This window comes from Thamnophis sirtalis, unplaced genomic scaffold (genome assembly GCF_051295495.1).
Source record: "Thamnophis sirtalis isolate CommonGarterSnake01/CBP01778 unplaced genomic scaffold, rThaSir2_p1.2 scaffold_9, whole genome shotgun sequence".
Taxonomy (NCBI): Eukaryota; Metazoa; Chordata; class Lepidosauria; order Squamata; family Natricidae; genus Thamnophis; species Thamnophis sirtalis.
The window spans coordinates 46016053-46036021 of NW_028261389.1; the positions used below are offsets into that span (position 1 = coordinate 46016053).

At 37.9% G+C, this 19969-nt stretch overlaps 1 protein-coding gene across 3 annotated transcripts in view; it reads left to right on the forward strand.

Moving 5' to 3' along the window:
- PTPRB (protein tyrosine phosphatase receptor type B) overlaps positions 1-19969 on the forward strand; it is a 76973-nt gene that overhangs the window by 33925 nt on the left and 23079 nt on the right. For all 3 annotated transcript variants that reach the window (XM_087723440.1, XM_087723441.1, XM_087723442.1), the window contains 8 exons: positions 1399-1665; positions 4695-4958; positions 6917-7180; positions 9117-9380; positions 10924-11187; positions 11939-12208; positions 17086-17349; positions 19127-19390. In XM_087723440.1, coding sequence (XP_087579566.1) covers positions 1399-1665; positions 4695-4958; positions 6917-7180; positions 9117-9380; positions 10924-11187; positions 11939-12208; positions 17086-17349; positions 19127-19390 — 2121 coding nt within the window. The remainder of the gene's footprint in view (positions 1-1398; positions 1666-4694; positions 4959-6916; positions 7181-9116; positions 9381-10923; positions 11188-11938; positions 12209-17085; positions 17350-19126; positions 19391-19969) is intronic.

Sequence of the window (19969 nt, forward strand, 5' to 3'; positions counted from 1 at the left end):
AATTTGTCACTTTAAAGCAATTCAGTTAGCAGCTATCAGTACATCTTGTGGTAGTAAATCAAATCTATCATGTCACCTTACTCACTTTTTTTGCCTCTAAAGGCATACCAATATGGTTACATTTCCCTAGAGAAGAATTACTTTAGAACCAATTATTTTCCCTGCCTTGTTTTGCACATTTTCTAGTTGTCCAATAGTTATTTTCTATATCTAGTATTCCGAGAATTGTAATAGCTGGGATCTATATAAACACTTTACAATATTAGCAGCTTGGTTTTGCACATGGGATATGTTTTTTTTTATAACATTTGTTTGATATGTTGATATTGTCCTTGAACTGTCACAACTGCAATATCTCTGTCTTGGTCATTTTTTGCCAATAAGATATAAACACATATATGCAACATTAAGACATTTTTTGCCCCAGTGCACATCACGGTTTGCTTGTTTACACTGATTGCATGCCATTACATATTCCTCCATTTTGAAGAGGTCCTTTTGCAAATTTTCATCACTTTTTTTAAAAAAAACACCCTTAATCCCTGGTTTTGTATGCAAATACAGTCACCTCACTCCTCACCCATGTCTTCACATTCCTTAATTATTAAATTGTAAAGTTTAGTTTACTGCAAACGGCAGTATTTACATATTCCATTGTAATAACTATATACTTGCATCTGCTTCTTTAATTAGTTTCTGCCCATAAGCAGTTCTGTCCTCTTATGCTGTGACTTTTATTTAAGAATTCTTAACGAAAAATTTCATTAAAAGCCTTTTGAAGTAAACTGCAAGTAGACTATATTCATTAGATCATGGTATCCATCTGATTTTTGGAAAATTTTACAAGTTGGCTTGCATCAAGATGACATTTTCATTGGTATATGTAGATTCCTATAAGGAATATAAATGCTGTAACCAGTGCCCTTTTTAATAAATCAGTATTAATAAACCAAAGAGATCTGTCTATACTTGGCAAAAGGAGGTGAAATGTTCCACTCTCTGATACATTTTTCACACTGTCAACCATTGTAGCTCTTATTTATGATGGTGGCAATGTCCCGGGGTCATGCAATCAACTTTTGAGTCCTTCAGACAAGCAACGGGAAAGCTAGATTCACATAAGAACCCTGTGGTTAATAAATTGTAATGATTCACTTAACAACTGTGACAAGGAAGGCCATAAAATGGGACAAAATTCATGTAACAAATGTCTCACTTACCAACAAAAAATTTGGGTTCAATTGTGGTGGCAAGTTGAGGGCTACCTGTATTTTATTAATTTATTGATACTAAGCATACTTTTAAGAACCTCTTTATGGAATTTACTGGTATGATTTTGAACTTTTATGTAAATATAAACCATAATTTTATTCATTAACCATAATGTTAATCTTCCAGTTCCAGCACAAGTGATGAGCTTAAATGTAGCAAACCAAGGAACAACCAACAGTCTATTCACCAACTGGATAAGGCCAAAAGGAGATGTAGATTCATACCAAGTGTTGGTCATTCATGAAAATGTTGTCATAAAAAATGACACGGTTCCCAGGGATACCGATAAGTACCACTTCCAATCCTTAAAACCTGGAGGACTCTATTCAGTGGTTGTTACCACTGTTAGTGGAGGAATATCTTCCAGACAAGTGATCGCTGAAGGAAGAACAGGTAGGTAGATAATATATACATTTACTCATGAGTAAATATATTAAGATGAGTGTATCATGTCTGTCCTTCAGAGAGAAAACCAAATCAGCAATACTTTGAAATTGTGATCAGGTGGCTTTGGACTAGCTTGTCTGAGTAGAAGCTGCTTGGTTGGACTTCGGGAGGAGTCTAGCAAGTCAAACAATGTCTGGAAAAGTCTAGTGACAGGATCTGCAAATAAAAAATAACTGTAAAAAAAGGCATATTGCTCCATATTTGAATCCATTACATCATTAGGAATAAATCTCATCTGGGATAATAGTAGTTACTGAGGACTAAAATGTCCAGTGGTGGTTGTGGAGGAAGTGATGATGATAACTGAAAATGTCTTCTTCTTAAAGAAAAATATTCCTTGATTCTGGAATGTGTTAGAACAGTCATCTCTAACTTGGTGCCCAATAATCATGCTGGCTAGTACAGAACTGGCCAACATGTCTGGTGACAGTTGGTTGAATAACATTTGAGAGGTTGTGGTTTGCTTTACAAGGCTAAGGAGACTGAAGCATTCTTCAAATGGAGCATAGAGTGAGGTAAGAAAAAGAAAGCTTTACTTTTTTCTTGAAAGATAATGTGCGAGTATAATTACAGGTCAATAGCCAGTTTGATGTAGCAGTTAAGGCACTGAAGTAAAAACTGATATACTCTGAGTTCTAGTTATGCCTTAGACACGAAGGCAGCTGGGTCACCTTCAGCTAGTCACTTCTCAACCCTAAGAAATGGGTTGTGGCAAACGTCTTCTGAAATCTTGCCTTAACAGTGAAGGGATTTGTTGTGCCAGTCACCAGAAGTCAACACTGATTTGAAGGCAATCTCTCTTCCCCCCTCCAACCACCTCCCCCCCGCCCGATTAAATTATTTTTTCAGGTCTTCTGAAAATTCACTCAACCACACAAATTGGAACTGTTTTCTTAGGATTGACATTTTTCAGTATTTTCAAATAAAAATAATGAAAGATTTGTTCATTGAGCTTTATTCACATTTGTATCAGGGATTGTCCAGTCTTCAACAGGTGAAAAGGTGCCATTATGTACACACTCGTTCCTCTTAAGAATAAAGGTGATTTGATTTTTAAGATGGAGATTTCAGAAGAGCATATAATGAACATTCATGAACATTTGACTTTTAAGAAAACTGAACGGGTAGTCTGGTGAATTTCTTAAGTGATAGGTAGAATGCTTGCATTAATGCTTTTCAATTACAGAATTTGTGTATTTAAAAAAGCCTAAATTTTGATAGAGTCAGGCATTTTTATGATATATAATTTTATTATATGATTCGGGTAATTATTGAAAGAAGCTTGAAAAACAAATGTGAAAAGAATTAAACTTCATTCTCAGATAAATTGTTTGCAAGTCTTTCCACTAGAGGGCAGGCAACTTCAAAATTTATAAATGATGTATTTATCAATGTTTCCTCTGCAACATTTTGTGAAAGTGAGGTATTATATTGTAGCACCTTCAAACGTTTGGCTGATCATTTTGCTTTTTTATAGATGAATAAGTTTCCTTGTATTTATTTGAATGTGTGTGTTTTTAATTAATTTTTAGTGCCTAAGCTCTCTATCAATTCCTTTTATCTGCAAAAATTGCTGATTCAATAACTACTATTGTACTAGCAACGTAAGTATAAAGAAGGGACTTTTCCCTTCTCGGTGTCCAAAACATTTAATTAAGTTTGTAGATGAGAGTATTGTGAATGCCATAATCAGCATCAAGGTTACAGGACCATTTTAGCCCCCATCCCAGGATTGTTTTAAGCTAAACTAATCCCCCCCCCCCATCAGCAGTGTCACATATAGGGACAATGGGTAGAATTAACCCTTCAATTATACTGTACATTAGAAACAATATTTAGAGCAGAATGAGTTATCGCTGCATTTTTCTCTGCTTTATTTTTCATTTCCTTGTGGCCACACACAAAATATAGTGGGGCAGGAGAAATAAGCATCTCCTTTCTCTTCCTGGGGTAATAGTGATCCCATTGCATTTTTTTAGTTCATTTTTTTTTCTCCATCACATTACTCGGGGGCTGAGGGGACTGTGTGGTGGACGGAGGCTGGGGAGGGAGAATCAAGTAGGGAGAAAGGCCACCACTTTCAAAACACTTTTTGTATTGATTTTTCCACTCAGTGTCTGCTTCAGACTCATGCTGCAATTCTAATGTCCTTCCCCACAACAGATTATCCCAAAGGGAATTGATTCTCAGTAGAAGAAGAGAGAATCCCCCTGCCTTGGTCTTCTAGATCATAGGTGTCAAACTTGCTCCATCACGCGACGTTTCGTGACATTTTTCTCATTCATGGAGGTGGGGTGGGCCAGTTCGACCCCCCTCTTCTAGATGAAGGAAGCTCTATGCCTCCAGAAGAATAGTGGTACAAGTAGTCCTCAGCTTACTGACCAAAATATCAGTTGCTAAGCAAGGAGGTTAAGGGAGTTGCACTCAATTTTATAACCCTTTTCCCACTGTTGTTAGGCAAATCACTGCTAAAAGAATCATCAGGTCACTAAGTGAATCTGGCTCCCCCCAGTGACTTTGTTAGAAACCAGCTGAGAAGGTTAGAAATTGTGATCATGTGACTCTGGGACACTACAACAGTCATAAATACATGCCAGTTGCCAGCACCCAAATTTTGTTCATGGGATTGTGAAGATGTTATGACAGTTGTACGTGTGAGGACTAGTTGTAAGTCACTATTTTCAATGCCATTATAACTTCTAACAATCACTAAATGGATAGTTTTAATTCAAGGGCTACTTCTGCATAAAAAGAACAAAGAATCTCATGGAAATTTAAAAACTAACAACTAGCTTTGCATAAACTTTCTCGGATTAGAGTTCCACTTCAGGACTGGTATCTAAAAATCTGCAATAACACATTTTTGTCATTTTTAGGTGTCACAAAATTCTCTGTTGTTATAAATGTGGACCTTATCAGGAAACTTTCTCTGAACACCTGGTAAACTGAGAACTTTCTGTTGCTTTGATGTGCAGTTCCTTCCAGTGTAAGCGGAGTCACCGTGAACAATTCAGGGCGGAGTGATTATTTGAGTGTTTCCTGGCTGCCAGCTGCAGGGGATGTGGATAGCTACATGGTGGCACTCTCTCATGGAGGTCAGACTGTCCATATCATCGCCATTGCAAAATCCACCAGTGAATGCTCCTTCAACACACTCACACCGGGTCGTCTCTATGATGTAACAATAACAACCAAGAGTGGGAAATATGAAAACCAGTCTTTCGGTCAAGAGAGAACAGGTAAACAACAGATGAAGGAAGACGTTTCAGTCAGTGGTGGGTTGCTAACCGGTTTACTACCAGTTCGTTCGTGCATGCGCATGCACAGAAGCATCTGGGCAGGTGGGCAGCCTCCTGCCATCGCCACTACCGGTTCGGCCAAACCAGGCCGAACCAGGAGCAGCCCCCTCTGGTTTCAATGTATTCAGCTAACTATGCAACTACTATAGTTATATTGCAAAAGCTTCTAGGTATGCACGCACACACCCATGTATTGTCTCTCCATCAGCTGTAGGCTATATAATGTCAAGAATGGGACAAGCACTAAGATTTGCTCTTAAGTGAATGGCAAAATGTTGTTTGAATTGCCTGCTTGCTAAATAGTTGCATTGAAGGAAAATTTTGTGAACAAAAATGGTTAAAGACCATTAGGAATTAAGAATAAATATATTTTTTCATTTGGAATATTATATTGGATACTAGCATGGATGAAAATGAGTATTGCTTTTGAATGTTCAGTGTTATACTGTATACACTTTAGAATACATGTAATAGTTTTCTCATAAAATAATATAAAAAGAATGAGTTGCACTATAAAAACAAAAAGTGTTTGCTATTATAAGAGGGAATATTAGTTTCTAACAGAACAAATGCATAAAGGCCAAAAATATAGAACCACTTATACTCCCATTTAGATCACTGTGATATTGTGAAAGAAATGTTTGTAACTATATATTATTGTATGTTCTCCTGAAAGACTAGGCTCCAATCAACAGTTTACAGAAACAGGTTCTCACCCTTAATAATTAGAGTAAATATTTCAGAACCCTGTAGTATGTAAAGTGTACTCCAAAACTGACTGCGCATTCACTATTTGAGTCAGGAGCAGAAGAAGTGAGTAGCTTTGTTCTGGTCAGCTAACTAGTAATAGCAATAATAGCAATAACAGTAGACTTATATACCGCTTCATAGGCCTTTCAGGTCTCTCTAAGCGGTTTACAGAGAGTCAGCATATTGCCCCCAACAATCTGGGTCCTCATTTTACCCACCTCGGAAGGATGGAAGGCTGAGTCAACCCTGAGCCGGTGAGATTTGAACCGCTGACCTGCTGATCTAGCAGTAGCCTGCAGTGCTGCATTTAACCACCGCGCCACCTTGGCTCTTAGCTAGTGGTGAACTGTGTGGGGGGGGGCTGGTAGGTGGGACTCAGGTGGTGAGCAATTTTGTTCTGGCCAATTGGCTAGCAGTGTTGAGGTTGTGAATGGTCTCTGGCCAGCTGACTGGCTGTCAATTTGGAAAAAAGTAGAACTCAGCCAGCATGAACATTATGACTGCGAAACAGGGAGTTGCAGTTAACCACCTGATAGACATCCATGGACACTGGTGATTCATGGATCATAATTTGAAGACTGTTTCAGCAGCTGCATAAATGGTTTATATTAAGCAGACAAATATAGTTGGGAATCACAAAGAGTGAAAGAAAATTAAAATGCAATAATTGCTGGTTGCAACAATGTTATATACATACATACAGTGATTAATATATGGATTATAATCCTATCATTTTGATTTCGGCAACAACATATTATACAACTTTTGAAGCTTGACGCCTTATTTTATTCATTCATACCACAGCCCTGGGAAATAAGACATTCATATAGACGATGATAAAAGTAGGATTTTGCTCAGTTTTTACATATCCAAACAAATAATTCAGCCTAGATAAGAAGACTCATTTGTAATGTTAGTAGTCAATAATTACTGGCGTAGAACCAGATACTCATCAGCTGCTATCTACACAGCACAAGACTACATCTATCAGGATAAATTTTACCATATATAACTACAGGTAGGTCAGAATGATGATCCTTTCCTTAAAATCGACCTATACCAATTCCTTTCTCAAATTATTTTGAGTGTGCATTGACATTTACTGTATCAGATATAACGGCACACTGAAATATGTTTTATCTTTTCAGTTCCTTCAAATGTCCAGGGACTCACGGTGAGCAATTCTGCAAGAAATGACTATTTAAAGGTATCCTGGCTACATGCCACTGGAGACTACGACAATTATGAAGTGATCATCAAGCACAACAATGATTTCATTCAAAGAGAAACTGTCGCCAAGGATGTCAATGAATGTGTATTCACTAACCTGATTCCAGGAAGGCTTTACAGTGTAACTGTTTGCACAAGGAGTGGAAAATACGAAACCAGTGAAAGGGCCAATGGAAGGACAGGTAACTGAATGTTGAAGGGTGATGCAAATAAGTTATACTTTAAAATTAAAAATGCAGTTTAAATATTACCTATCTGAACTGAGGATCTTATTAATTGGACTGATTATTAAGAACTGTTTTCCTATGTAAAGAAAGATGAACACCATAATTCAAGTGCCTGTCTTATAATTTGATGTTCATGACCAGGAGCTAATAAATTAAAACAGGTTCTAGAATCAAGGTGATGCCACTCTGGAACTTATCATCGTTCAGTAAACTCATGCAGTTGTCCTTATATTCATCTGTTTGACCTTTGCAATGTCTTCACTTTCAAGATAAACAGTTGTATGACTTTAGCAACAAGGAGAATAGGTATTAACTTTCAGTCTCCCGAAGAAATACTATTTTATCCAGTGAGTAACATGCTTCATTATAAAAATGTCCTGGATCAGGCTTTCCCAGGTTGCTGTATCTATCAATTCTAGGACATAGAGGTTTGGAAAGATAGTTCTGAATACTTATAGAAATCTTACTCTGTTTTTAGTAAGGCTATGTTCAGTGAAAAATGCACCCAAATGAAACATAAGATGTATGTGCATGCATGCCTATGTACATTTATGATAAATAAGTTCTGGAAAGAAAGAGGTAATATCCACTCCCATCATTGAGTCATAGCATGCTAGCTATCACCAGAATAGTGCTTAACTTCATTGCTCAGAAAGAATTTGTAGAACCTTTTAACGTTTTCAAAAGGTATGTTAAACATTTTCCCCTAAATAAAGGAATCTAGTGTCAACTCGCAAAAGCATTTCTAGTCATATTATCTCATATATGAATGCCATGTCAAAAAACACTATTGTGTTATAAAAGACATTGGTTTAGGTAAGATAAATATTTCTATTAAGGTAAAATGCAAGCAATTAAAATTCATGCTCTCTCTCTCTCTCTCTCTCTCTCTCTCTCTCTCTCTCTCTCTCTCTCTCTCTCTCTCTCTCTATCTATCTATATCTATATATATCTATCTATATATCTATATATCTATATATCTATATATCTATATATCTATCTATCTATCTATATATCTATATCTATATCTATATCTATATCTATATCTATATCTATATCTATCTATCTATCTATCTATCTATCTATATATATATATATATATATATATATATATATATATATATATATATGATTGCAATCATTTCTGAATGTATGCACAGGTAGTCCTCAACTTATGATCACAGTTGAGCCCACAATTTCAGTTGCTAAGTGAGACAGTTGTTTAGTGAGGTTTGCCTGATTTTGCGACCTTTCTTGTCACAGTTGTTAAGTGAATCACTGCAGTCAGTAACACAACCGTTAAGTGAATCTGGCTTCCCCATTGACTTAGCTTGTCAGAAGGTTGCAAAAGATGATCACATGACCTTGTAATGCTGCAACCATCATAAATATGAGTCAGTTGCCAAACGTCTGGATTTTGATAATGTAACCATGGGAATGCTGCTATGTTCATAAGTGTGAAAATGGTGATGTCTCACTTTTTTCAATGCCCTTGTAACTTTGGATGACCACTAAACAAAGTCTAGGACTACTTATATTAGCCCAGTTATCATAGAGAACAAGAATGTGTGCAGGTAAATGAATAGATTGGTGAAGAAAGACCTATGGGCCCTTTTCTGTACCAATCACATTAATCGAGTAGCTAAAGAAATGGCAATCCCCCCCTTTCTCTTTCAGTTTAATGTTTTTAGGCTTTTAGTTCAGTTCAGTAAAAAGATCCTTAATTATCACCCAGTAGGCTAATTATAGGATTTTCTATAATAACCTTGATGGCTAATAATATTTGTGGTCTTATTTAAAAGCTGGTTGAAATGAGTAAACTACTCTTCAAGACTAGTTGTGTCTGTATGTGTATGTGTCACCTGACATTGTCCTTTCCCTCATTCTTCAGTTCCAGAATCTGTAAAAGAGTTGACTCTTAGTGACAGAAGCACTGAAGATTTATATATTACTTGGTCCAAAGCTGATGGAGATGTTGATCAGTATGAGATCCAGCTTCTGTTCAATGATATGAAAGTTTTTCCATCTCATCACCTTGAAAATACTGTCAAATCATTCAAGTTTACATCCCTCACTCCAGGACGCCTTTACAAAATTGTTGTCATGACAATAAGTGGTGAAGCACAGCGTTCTACTTTCATAGAAGGATTGACAGGTTAGGGGGGGGGGATATATCAAAAGACTTCTGAACTTGCCTCTGTTGGATGGTGAATGTATGGAGTATGACCTAGCAGATCACAAGAAGGGAAATGCATTTTTAATTCTGTGTCTTCCTCCACATGTAACATAGGGGATACAGTATGACTTAACATACAAAAACAGCATGCAAGAAGGGGCTGTGTATGGTCATAGACTTGAATGGCTTTTACAAAGGGATTAGGGACAGCACTACTTGGGGATTTACATTAGAAGAGAAGTATGTATCATCTTCGTGTAGACATCTAGAGGTATTTGCTTGAACAGTTTCAAAAAACAATGCTAGGCTAAGAAGGCCTCAGCCTGGTCCAACATGATCAGTCCCTTAATTTAGAGCCATTTATTTTTATCCCTGGTGTTAATATCTAGTATATGTTCGTTCGCATTCTAGAATTAAACCTGCATTGTGGAGAGCTGGGAAGCAAGCAGCTGAGAAGGGAAGAATTAGTAGCCTTCGCTCATATGCCCCTTTCTCATATTAAATTTATATGTATCTTTTCTTGTTAATGTGATTGGGGCAAACAAACTTTAAAGGTTTAAGTCTGTTCTGTCACATAATTTAACCGTTTTGGCAGCATTATTAAACTTTTCACTGTGACTAAACTTGTCTTGCTTGGCTGGTGTTTTCCTGGAATCTTTCTTACTATCGTTTTCTATCTATATATTAATAAACTCTCATGTCTGTAACCTTTAACTAAGCAACATTGTATCTCATTGGGCAAAACTTTTTCAACTAATTACTTCAAATGGACTAATTTGCAGAATGCATCCAAAATTCAGAATCTATGACTCCCGTGGAATATAAATTTAGCAAATTTTATAAAACATGACATAAACAGTATCATAAAATATATCATGATAAAGTACAAAATGCCATAAAACATTTCCTGTGGTCAATTGCTGATATTTGACAGTGCTGTACAGTTCAACATGGGCTACTTTTGAAACAGATATATTACTGAATCTCTCCCTGAATTTTAAAGAACTTTTCTAGTACTTTAGAAGCTCTGCCTTCGTAAAAAGCATTGAGGAATCTGGTAAGGAAATATCTCAGAAACAATGATCCAACAGGACACAGTTGTCTAGTAGAATCTAAAAATGAAAGTACACTCTTATCACAGAATTGTATTTGGAGCAGCAGGATTTAAAGTTCATAGCATTGAACACAGCATCCTTCCCATCCCATTTCCATCACATCTACAAGTTTAATTTGCCAGCCTGTTCAGAATCCAGGTTTTGTGTATTTATTCTTGGCATTTGCTTATCAATTTACTTTCTGTAAATTCACATTCAAGCATCTGCAATTTTTCTCCAAACTCTTTGGGTTCCCGCCTGCCTTTATTATAACCTCTCAATGTTTCTTTACAAAATTATAAAACAGACAACTTTATTGTCTAGTCCAATTACCTTTCTTTCATGTTTTCTGCAATTTTGAAAATATATGCTATATTAAGGAAACATAAAGTAAATTTCTTTCCCATGTTGCCTTTTTGTCTCTTTAGTTCCAAGTGCAGTTAAAAATATTCATATTTCACCTGCCAGAATGATGAACAGCTTGAAAGTGAATTGGACCCCTGGAGGAGGAGATGTTGATTCTTATACTGTCACAATACTTCATCAGAACCATCCCATTGGTGTCCAGACAGTTTCCAAACATGTATATGAGCACACTTTTAACAAACTAGAAGCAGGGGAGCAGTACACGGTTGTTGTACAGACCAAGAGTGGCTTCCTGCATAACAATTCAACTGCTGTTGGACGAACAAGTAAGTTCCTTCCTGAAACCACTCGGGCAAACAGTTAGGAAATCATCACAATCCCCTCCTTGTCTATCCAGTCCAGTTCTGTACATGTCTGCCCTGCTTTGGCGGGTACCTCTTTCACTCCATCCATTCAGTGACTTACATCGTTGCTTAATGATTATAACTGGCAGTGCCAAGACTGCAGTCATTTACAAGGTGGTCAGGTAGGCATCTGACATAAAGACCGTTTGCTCAATGATCAAAATTCCTGTCTCAACTGTGGCAGTAAGTCAAGTAACAATTGAAAATTGAGTAAAACGGACAAGATAATTAAAGAATGTTGCTCAGTCACAATAATCAATATTATAAGTGGCTTTTTAAAAATCTGCATAAAGAGAATCTCATTTATATTTGAAGCTAGAAAAGAATAGGGCAGAGGGAAGGTATAAATATATAAAACAGCTGTCATAAAAGTAGTTGAAATTCTGATTAATATGTCTGCTGCAGGGAGATGTTGTTTTTCTTGGCACCAAAACATAGGACAACAACTAAGAGTTTTACCAGATATGACTTACCCAATTCTCTTCATTTTACATTCTGTTGTTTTGTTCTCACCTCCCCTGAAGAGCCATTTTGTGGCGACTCAATAGCAGTTCAAAAGCAAACATCAATGATTGTAAATACGGTCAAAAATTACCAAAAATTGAACTTGGAATTTTCAACTGTACGGAAAAACTACTCATTTGAAATATTACCATTAAACAATTATTTCTAGTTCCTGCTCCTGTTCAACAATTGCATGCAGACAATGAATACAGCAGTTATTCATTGATGGTGACATGGAATGGTGCTCCTGGGGTATCTGAACGTTATGACATCCTCCTGTTGACTGAGCACGGTGTCCTTCTCCACAACAAATCAGAACCAGCCACTGCTAAACTACATAAATTTGAAGATTTAACACCAGGCAAAAAATATAGAATACAGATGTTCACTGTCAGCGGTGGTCTCTTCAGCAGCCGGGCAGAAACTGAAGGGCAAACAGGTACTTCAATACTTCTCCTAAGAAACAACAACAATCTGTTGCTGAAGATCTGTTGAACTTTAATTAATTTTAGATTGCATCAGGAATATTTGTATTTGTTCTTTGCTAATTGAATTGTTATTATTTTAGCTAATTTCGTAGCTATGGAAGCAATACATAAATAAAATATGCCATCAAATCTGCTAGTATTTCAACTGTCCAAATAATTTCTCATATGAGATTTCAGTTAATTTTGAGTGGTCTATAAATGCTGGTAAATATCCATAACATGCTTAACCTTTTTTATTTTATTATGAGAAGCCTCCATATAAACTAAAGATATGTGAATATTTCAAGTTAGAAGTATTTTGAATTCAAAATAGTGGGATTAGAATTTTTCCAGGGACATAAAATTTATATATTTATATATGTGTGTGTGTAAATTCCTGGAAGGTTTTCCCTTTAACTTGGAACATAGATAGATCTTTTTTTTTTTTTTGGCTGGCTTCCTTATTGGTTGGGTACACTACTGTTTTTATAGCAGGGACGTGCAGTCAGGGGAGGCAGGGGAGGCAGAGCCTCACCACTGTCATCATGAAAAGAAAAAAATGTAAAAGGAAAAAGGCAAGAGCTGAGGTCAGGCTGAGCTAGTTGCTGCCAGAGTCACCATGGATGATTCTACTTAACTGTTTAAAAAAACCTCTAAAAAAGCGTCCTCTACAGGACGAGGCAGGAGAACGATGTGTCTCATCTAGTCTGACTTTAAGCGTTTTATGATCACTCGAGCAGAGTTAAGCAAGGGTTAAAAGCCGAAAAAATCCTGACGTAAGTGAGGCACATCGTTCTCCTGCCTCTTCCTGTAGCGGGCACTTTTTTAGAGGCTTTTTTAAACAGTTAAGCAGAGTTTCCACGGTGACTTTGGCAGCAACTAGCTCAGCCTGACCTCAGCTCTTGTCTTTTTCCTTTTATATTTTTTTTCTTTTCATGATGACAGGCAAGAGCAGAGTTGAAATCCATTCTGAAACAGGTGGAAAAGGTACGTGTGGGACGGAGGGAGGGGGAGAAATTCAAACTTCATCCTCAAGTGTAGATCCCTCCCCAAGTGTAGTTTGATTGCAGGCAGAGCCACGTTGCCTTTTCAAACACACACACACACAAACACACACACACACACACAGCTGGATAAAACTATATAAGCCCAGCTTCACTGATTACAAGTTTGAAAAGGCAATGTGGCTCTGCCTGCAATCAAAGGCTTGGATTGGCTCTCTTCCGGCTTCTCTGCCTCTTCTTTCACCCCAGCCTGCAAGCAGGAGGTAAGTGGGTGGGTGAGCTTTATTGTGTTTCAGGCATTTCCCACCCAGACAACAGGATGCATTTGCTAATGGTGGAGCAGGGGTGGGTTCCTACCAGTCCTTGCCGGTCCTTGCGGACCGGTTAGTCGGTGAACCCGGAAGTAATTAACTTCCGGGAATGCCAGCAATGTTCCCTCTAAGGTGCGGCTAGAACTGGCCACCCGCAAAGGACCTCCCCAGACTTGTTTTGTTGAGCACTGGGTGACTGATGGTAGTTTGCACTGGCCGCAGCTGCTCAAACTAGCGCCAGTCACCCCGTTTTCAGCAAAGCAAGCCCGGGGAGGTCCTTTGTGGGCGGCCACTCCTAGCTGCTTGCGCCCGGCGCTGTGGCTGAAGTAAACCCCCAAAGCTCCTGCCGCCACCGGAATATCTGCTGCCGCCTTCTCCTCCTCCAAAAGCACTGCTGGATTTGCCACCCGATGCTGAGGTGAAGCCACCAAAGCTCCCGCCGGCACCCCCATCCATCGCAGCAACGCCTCCCCTTCCTCTCGGAGCAATTGAGCTGGGCCCCGCATTATCCCTCCTCCCTCCTCCTCCGCCGTGCTTTTGAGGAGCCATGAGGTTGCGGGAGCCAGTAGGAAGGCGGCGGAGGGGGCGGGAGCAGGAAAAAAAGGCCGCATGGCTTCTCAAAAGCACGGCAGAGGAGGAGGAGGTGGCGGCAGGGGTAACACGGGGCCCAGCTCAGCCCACGGGCGGGAGCACCAGCGGGAGCTTTGGTGGCTACACTTCAGCCGCAGCACTGGGCAGCAGATGTGGTGGTGCTGTTGGAGGAGGAGGAGGAGGCAGCAGCAGTTATTCTGGTGGTGGCGGGGGCTCGTCGGCATCTTCAGGGGCAGCCTGACCCCTGTGAAAAAACCGAAGATGGAGCAGATCTGCGCAGATGACGTCGCCACAACATGACTGGAGGAGGAATTCTGGGAGTTGAAGTCCACAAGCCTTAAAGCTGTCAGGTTTGAAGACCCCTGGGTTTTTTTCCCTAAAGGGTTAGGGGTGCAAGGATTTTGTAACTTGACAACTTTAAGACTTGCATGCTTCAATGCCAGAGTTTCTGAGCCAACATGACTAGAGGAGGAATTCTGGGAGTTGAAGTCCACAAGTCTTAAAGCTGTCAGGTTTGAAGACCCCTGGGTTTTTTTTCTAAAGGGTTAGGGGTGCAAGGATCTTGTAACTGGACAGCTTTAAGACTTGCATGCTTCAATGCCAGAGTTTCTGAGCCAACATGACTGGAGGAGGAATTCTGGGAGTTGAAGTCCACAAGTCTTAAAGCTGTCAGGTTTGAAGACCCCTGGGTTTTTTTTCCTAAAGGGTTAGGGTGCAAGGATCTTGTAACTTGACAGCTTTAAGACTTGCATGCTTCAATGCCAGAGTTTCTGAATAGCTACTTGGACCGACCTAAGTACTAATTCATAATTTCATATCCGATCACATGGGTGGCAAGCCACTCCCATCCAGTCACATGGGTGGCAAGCCACTCCCACAAAGGCCACACCCACAGTGTAGGTTCCAACAATTTTTGAAACCCGCCACTGTGGTGGAGGTGTTTGGGGAAGGCAGCAAGGGAATGGGGGGGTATGGCAGAGGAGCTGCTTTCAAGCCATTGGAAAATATATCCAATCCAACTTCTGTGTTAGTGTTTGTTTGAGAGAGAGAGAGTGAGAGAGGGAAGGGGGTAGGAGAGATAGTCCAATCCAACTTCTCTGTGTGTGTGTCTGTTTGAGAGAGGGAGGAAGGAGGGGGAGGGAGAAGAAAAAGAAAGAAGGAAACTTTTTTGCAAAGGAGAAAAACAAATGCTGTCGCTTTAAATCGGAACTGAGCATGCCTGGCTGTGGAATTCTGGGAGTTGAAGTCCACAAGTCTAAAAAAATTTGAAACCCACCACTGTGTCAGTGCCTCACCAGCCATAAACCTCACCGCACGTCACTGTTTTATAGTGTACTCCTTATATATCAATCTCAATAATTAACCCCTTCCAGGAGAAAAAGCTCAGCATCATTACATAAATAACACTTAAATGTCCAAACTTATTTTGTTTCTTATCTTATTTCTCTCTCCCCCTTACATGCACACATATATGAATTGGTTTGGCTTGGCTTGGTTGTTTTTTCTTTTAAATGGCAGCCATTGTCCTTGCTCTACTCTTTCCTGTAGTTGGGTATCCTATCGTACTGCCAACTTATATAGTAATTTGAGTGTAGGTTTGATAGCCGTATTTTTAATTTAGTTGGAAATATGTATTAGAGAACTACAGCCAGCATTTCTCTTATGGACCAATCACTTTTATAGATGTGTTCTGGCTATAGAAGGAATCCACTATCATTGGAATGGACCTTTTTCTTCTTCATTGACAGACATTTTAACTATGACCCAGAAATATGCATGTATAACCATCATGTGTCAACTTTCAATGACAGAAGAAAAAGGAAATTTGTTTCCTCTTAAAAAGAAAGGATTTCAATCATTTTAAAATGCCTATCTTTCTAAACTGCCATATCAAAGCCAACCTAAAAGAGTCCACACCACTTTAGTGTTTTAACTTCACATCCATCAAATTTCACAAAAATGAATCAGCCATTTTAATTTTATGAACAACTGAATGTTCAGGAAATAAATGATGGAATATGCAAAATTAGGTCCAGCGTACAGACCTTCCGCACAGCCCTCAAGATCTGGCTATCCCGTCAGGCCTGGGGATAAGTTCCTAATTCGCCCCACCCGAGTGTTGAATGTTGAATGCAAGTTGTGTTTTTATTGTCTTATTTTATTCACCTACTGTTTTTGTTTTTGTTTTTGCACCCCCCCTCCCTTTTTGATTGTAAGCCGCCCTGAGTCCCCTCAGGGAAAAGGGCGGCCTATAAATTCCAATAAAATACTCAAAAAAAAAATACTCAAATATCTTAAATATAAAGACTTACCCCTCCACATATAAAGAGCTGCAGTAGACAGAGCCTATACTCACTTTGAACACTATTTTTTAATGTTAAAGAATGTTTGGGTCCGTCGTATAAAAAAATGACTTAAGCATGGATGTGTTGAAATTGCTCATAGAAAACCCATTGATTTTTAATTGTGAGATCCTTTGTGCTATATGATTATTTTCTTGCAGATGTTTCATTATTGAAACTAGATAATGTCATCTGCTTTTGGTAACAAAACATCTACAAGAAAACAACCAAGCACAGAGAGCACCAAGGACTCCTCATTTCAAGCATGAACTACAAATATTTCCCTCTAACAGTATTTTTGATTATGCTAAAGTAGTACACTATATCAACTGTTCTTTTTAGGTTTTACAAACCTCCTTGATTATGGCTGAAGAATTACTATGATGAATAAGATATAAATAAATGTATCTGGGGACTATTTTCTAGTTTATGCATGATTGTGCAACTTTTATGATTACATTTTTTAGTTTGTAATAGCCAGGAATTGATCAGATTATAATGGCATTTATTTCCAGTTAACTTTATAAAAAGCAACACATGGATATTTAAGGTGTCGATACAGGCTTTTCAATTCAGAGGTCACTCTCTTTTCTCATTTCAGCTCCTGCAGCTGTCACAAATCTGAAAGTTACAGAACGTACCACTGGACGCTTGTCATTCAACTGGACTACTTCTCTGGGAGAATTTGATAAATACGATATTTTTTTGTATAATCCAGACACATCTCTTCAGGACAGGAATTCAGGAAACCAGAATCTCCAAAAGTATTCCTTCCAGAATTTGGTGCAAGGCAGACTGTACAAAATTGTGATTGTTACTCACAGTGGCAAGCTTACTAAAGAAGCGTTCATTTTTGCAAGAACAGGTAAACCTTTCATGAGCTAATCCACCTACAGGAAAATGGACTCTGAAAGCATCAGTGGGTTAGTTGAACTGTGAAAAGCTATTATTTATAGACCTACTAATAAACAATATCACAGTTTCTGTAGTCCTTCCTGCCTGCTTTACAACTTTATAGAGAATGGGAAAGTTCAAATATCATAGTTAAACTATGGTTTAATGAGGTATAAACAAACCAGGCCTTACTTAGGCTCCCACATTTCTCGTTTATATCTCACGATAACCTTTCTCATGTTTCTTTTGATTGCCCATCTAGAACTTGTTTGGAAACTTTACACTTTACTTTTGATTAATCAAAGTTTTCTTTATCATGTCATAATTAATTTAACTGTGGTTAATTTAAACAAGTATGGTCTATAAAACACAACTGAAATCTATAATCCAAAATTAATTAAAACAGAAACAAAATTTATGAAGACTTTTTCATCATCAGATCATCAAAATGAGCAAAAGTCCCCAATCTTACATTAAAATGCCTTCCTATGTCACAAATCCATGTGACAATCCAGTAGGATAGTAAGATTCTACTTGGTGTTAAATTTTGAGCCTCTTTAAGGAAGCCAATCACAAGTAGTAATTCTAAGGACTTTGGGAATTCAAAAGATGTTTATATTTAGATTTAGACTTAAAATAACTTTATTGTCATTTTGAATGTATACTAATCGGCATACATTAAAATGAAACTTTGTTGCATATGCATACAGCATACAGCTTTCAAAGGGTCACCACCTCCAATATATACTATATAAACATAACCAAAAAATAAAAATAAATACAAAATTATGCATATACCACATATATTATATGACACAGAGAAACAACACAGTCTACTCCAGATATGTACATGTACTTGACAAGTAAAACAAATCTTGTGAATGTAATAGACGGATGGCATAGGGAACAAAACTATTACAAAATCTGGTAGTCCTGCCAGAAATACTTCGAAACCTTCTTCCAGAATGGAGCAACAGAAACAGACTGTAAAGTGAGTATGTGGGATCTCTAACAATGCTTCAAGCTCTAAGCATATAGTGCTTATAAGCAGTATCCTGAATAACTGGAAGTGAGCGTCCTATAAGCTTCTTGGCTATCCTTACCACTCTCTGAATGGCCCTTTTATCTGAGGCACTGTTGCCACCAAACCAGACAGTGATGCAGTTTGTTAAAAGATGCATATGCATATGCAACAAAATTTCATTTTAATGTATGCCGATTAGTATACATTCAAAATGACAATAAAATTATTTTAAGTCTAAGTCTAAATATAAACATCTTTTGAATTCCCAAAGTCCTTAGAATTATTACTTGTGATTGGCTTCCTTAAAGAGGCTCAAAATTTAACACCAAGTAGAATCTTACTATCCTACTGGATTGTCACATAATTGTCTCAATTATGCTTTTGTAAAAACTGGCCAGGATAGGAGGAGAAAAATGTGCTCTTCTCATCCAATGCAGGAAATGCAGATGCTGGTTTGCATGCTTCACTAAGGATGATGTGTAGAGAAACCAGTTCAGACTGTTAGTTATCTGCACCCCCAGATACTTAATACTGTTGACCACCTCTACAGCTGAATCCTTGATACTGAGTGGAGTATGACTATGCTGGCTCTTTCTAAAATCTACAATGATCTCCTTTGTTTTATTAACATTTAGAACCAGGTTACTTTTATTTATTTGATATGCAGAAGTACAAATTAGTGGCTGGTATAAATGTTGAGCATTCTCTATTGTCTTCTGTTTAGACCCAGCTCCAGTTAGCAATCTCAAAGGATGCAATAGGAATATGACTAACGGCCTATGGTTTACTTGGAACCCAGCACCAGGAGATGTTGATTATTATGAATTACATCTTTATAACACAAATGGTACACAGAAGGAAGCACAACGTGGAAAAGATCTGACAGAATGGCATTTCCAGGGTTTAGTTCCTGGTAGAAAATATACTCTTGTCGTGGTTACCTATAGCGGTGAGCTTTTTAATTCAGCTAATACAGAGGGACGAACAGGTAAATAACAATCCTGTCTTTCTTTTATGTTATTGGAGACATATAATCAAATTCGGCATGTAGTCTTTGTCTCTTAATGTCTGCACCATGAAAATATTTTTATAAGTGCTTTATAATCTAAATCTAACCATCTTTTTTCTCAGAAGAATGTTTTATTGCATTCAGTGGAGCTTTCCTCCAAGTAATTAATATATGGATTGCCAGATCATAGGTACAGCTTTGAACAACCATATATGATTGTAAAACAAAATAATATAAGTTTCATTGATGTTTTCACAGTGATCCATGTCTGGTTCAAATGCATCAGGAACTGAAAGATAGCTCTAATAAAATGTATATAATTCATTTCACCAGTTCAGATCATCAGAGATGGGTGTAATCTGCAATTCCATTAAAAAGTAAAAGGAAATCAGCATGCTGAGAATCCAATATTGTGAAATTAAAAAGCAAAATACTAATATTTAAAATTGAAAGTGAAATAGATAAAATCTGATTACATGTTTCAACTTTGAATCAAACTATACCTCAATAACTGTTGGAAGTAAAGAGATTCAGGATACTATCAGCCTATTTTTCAGT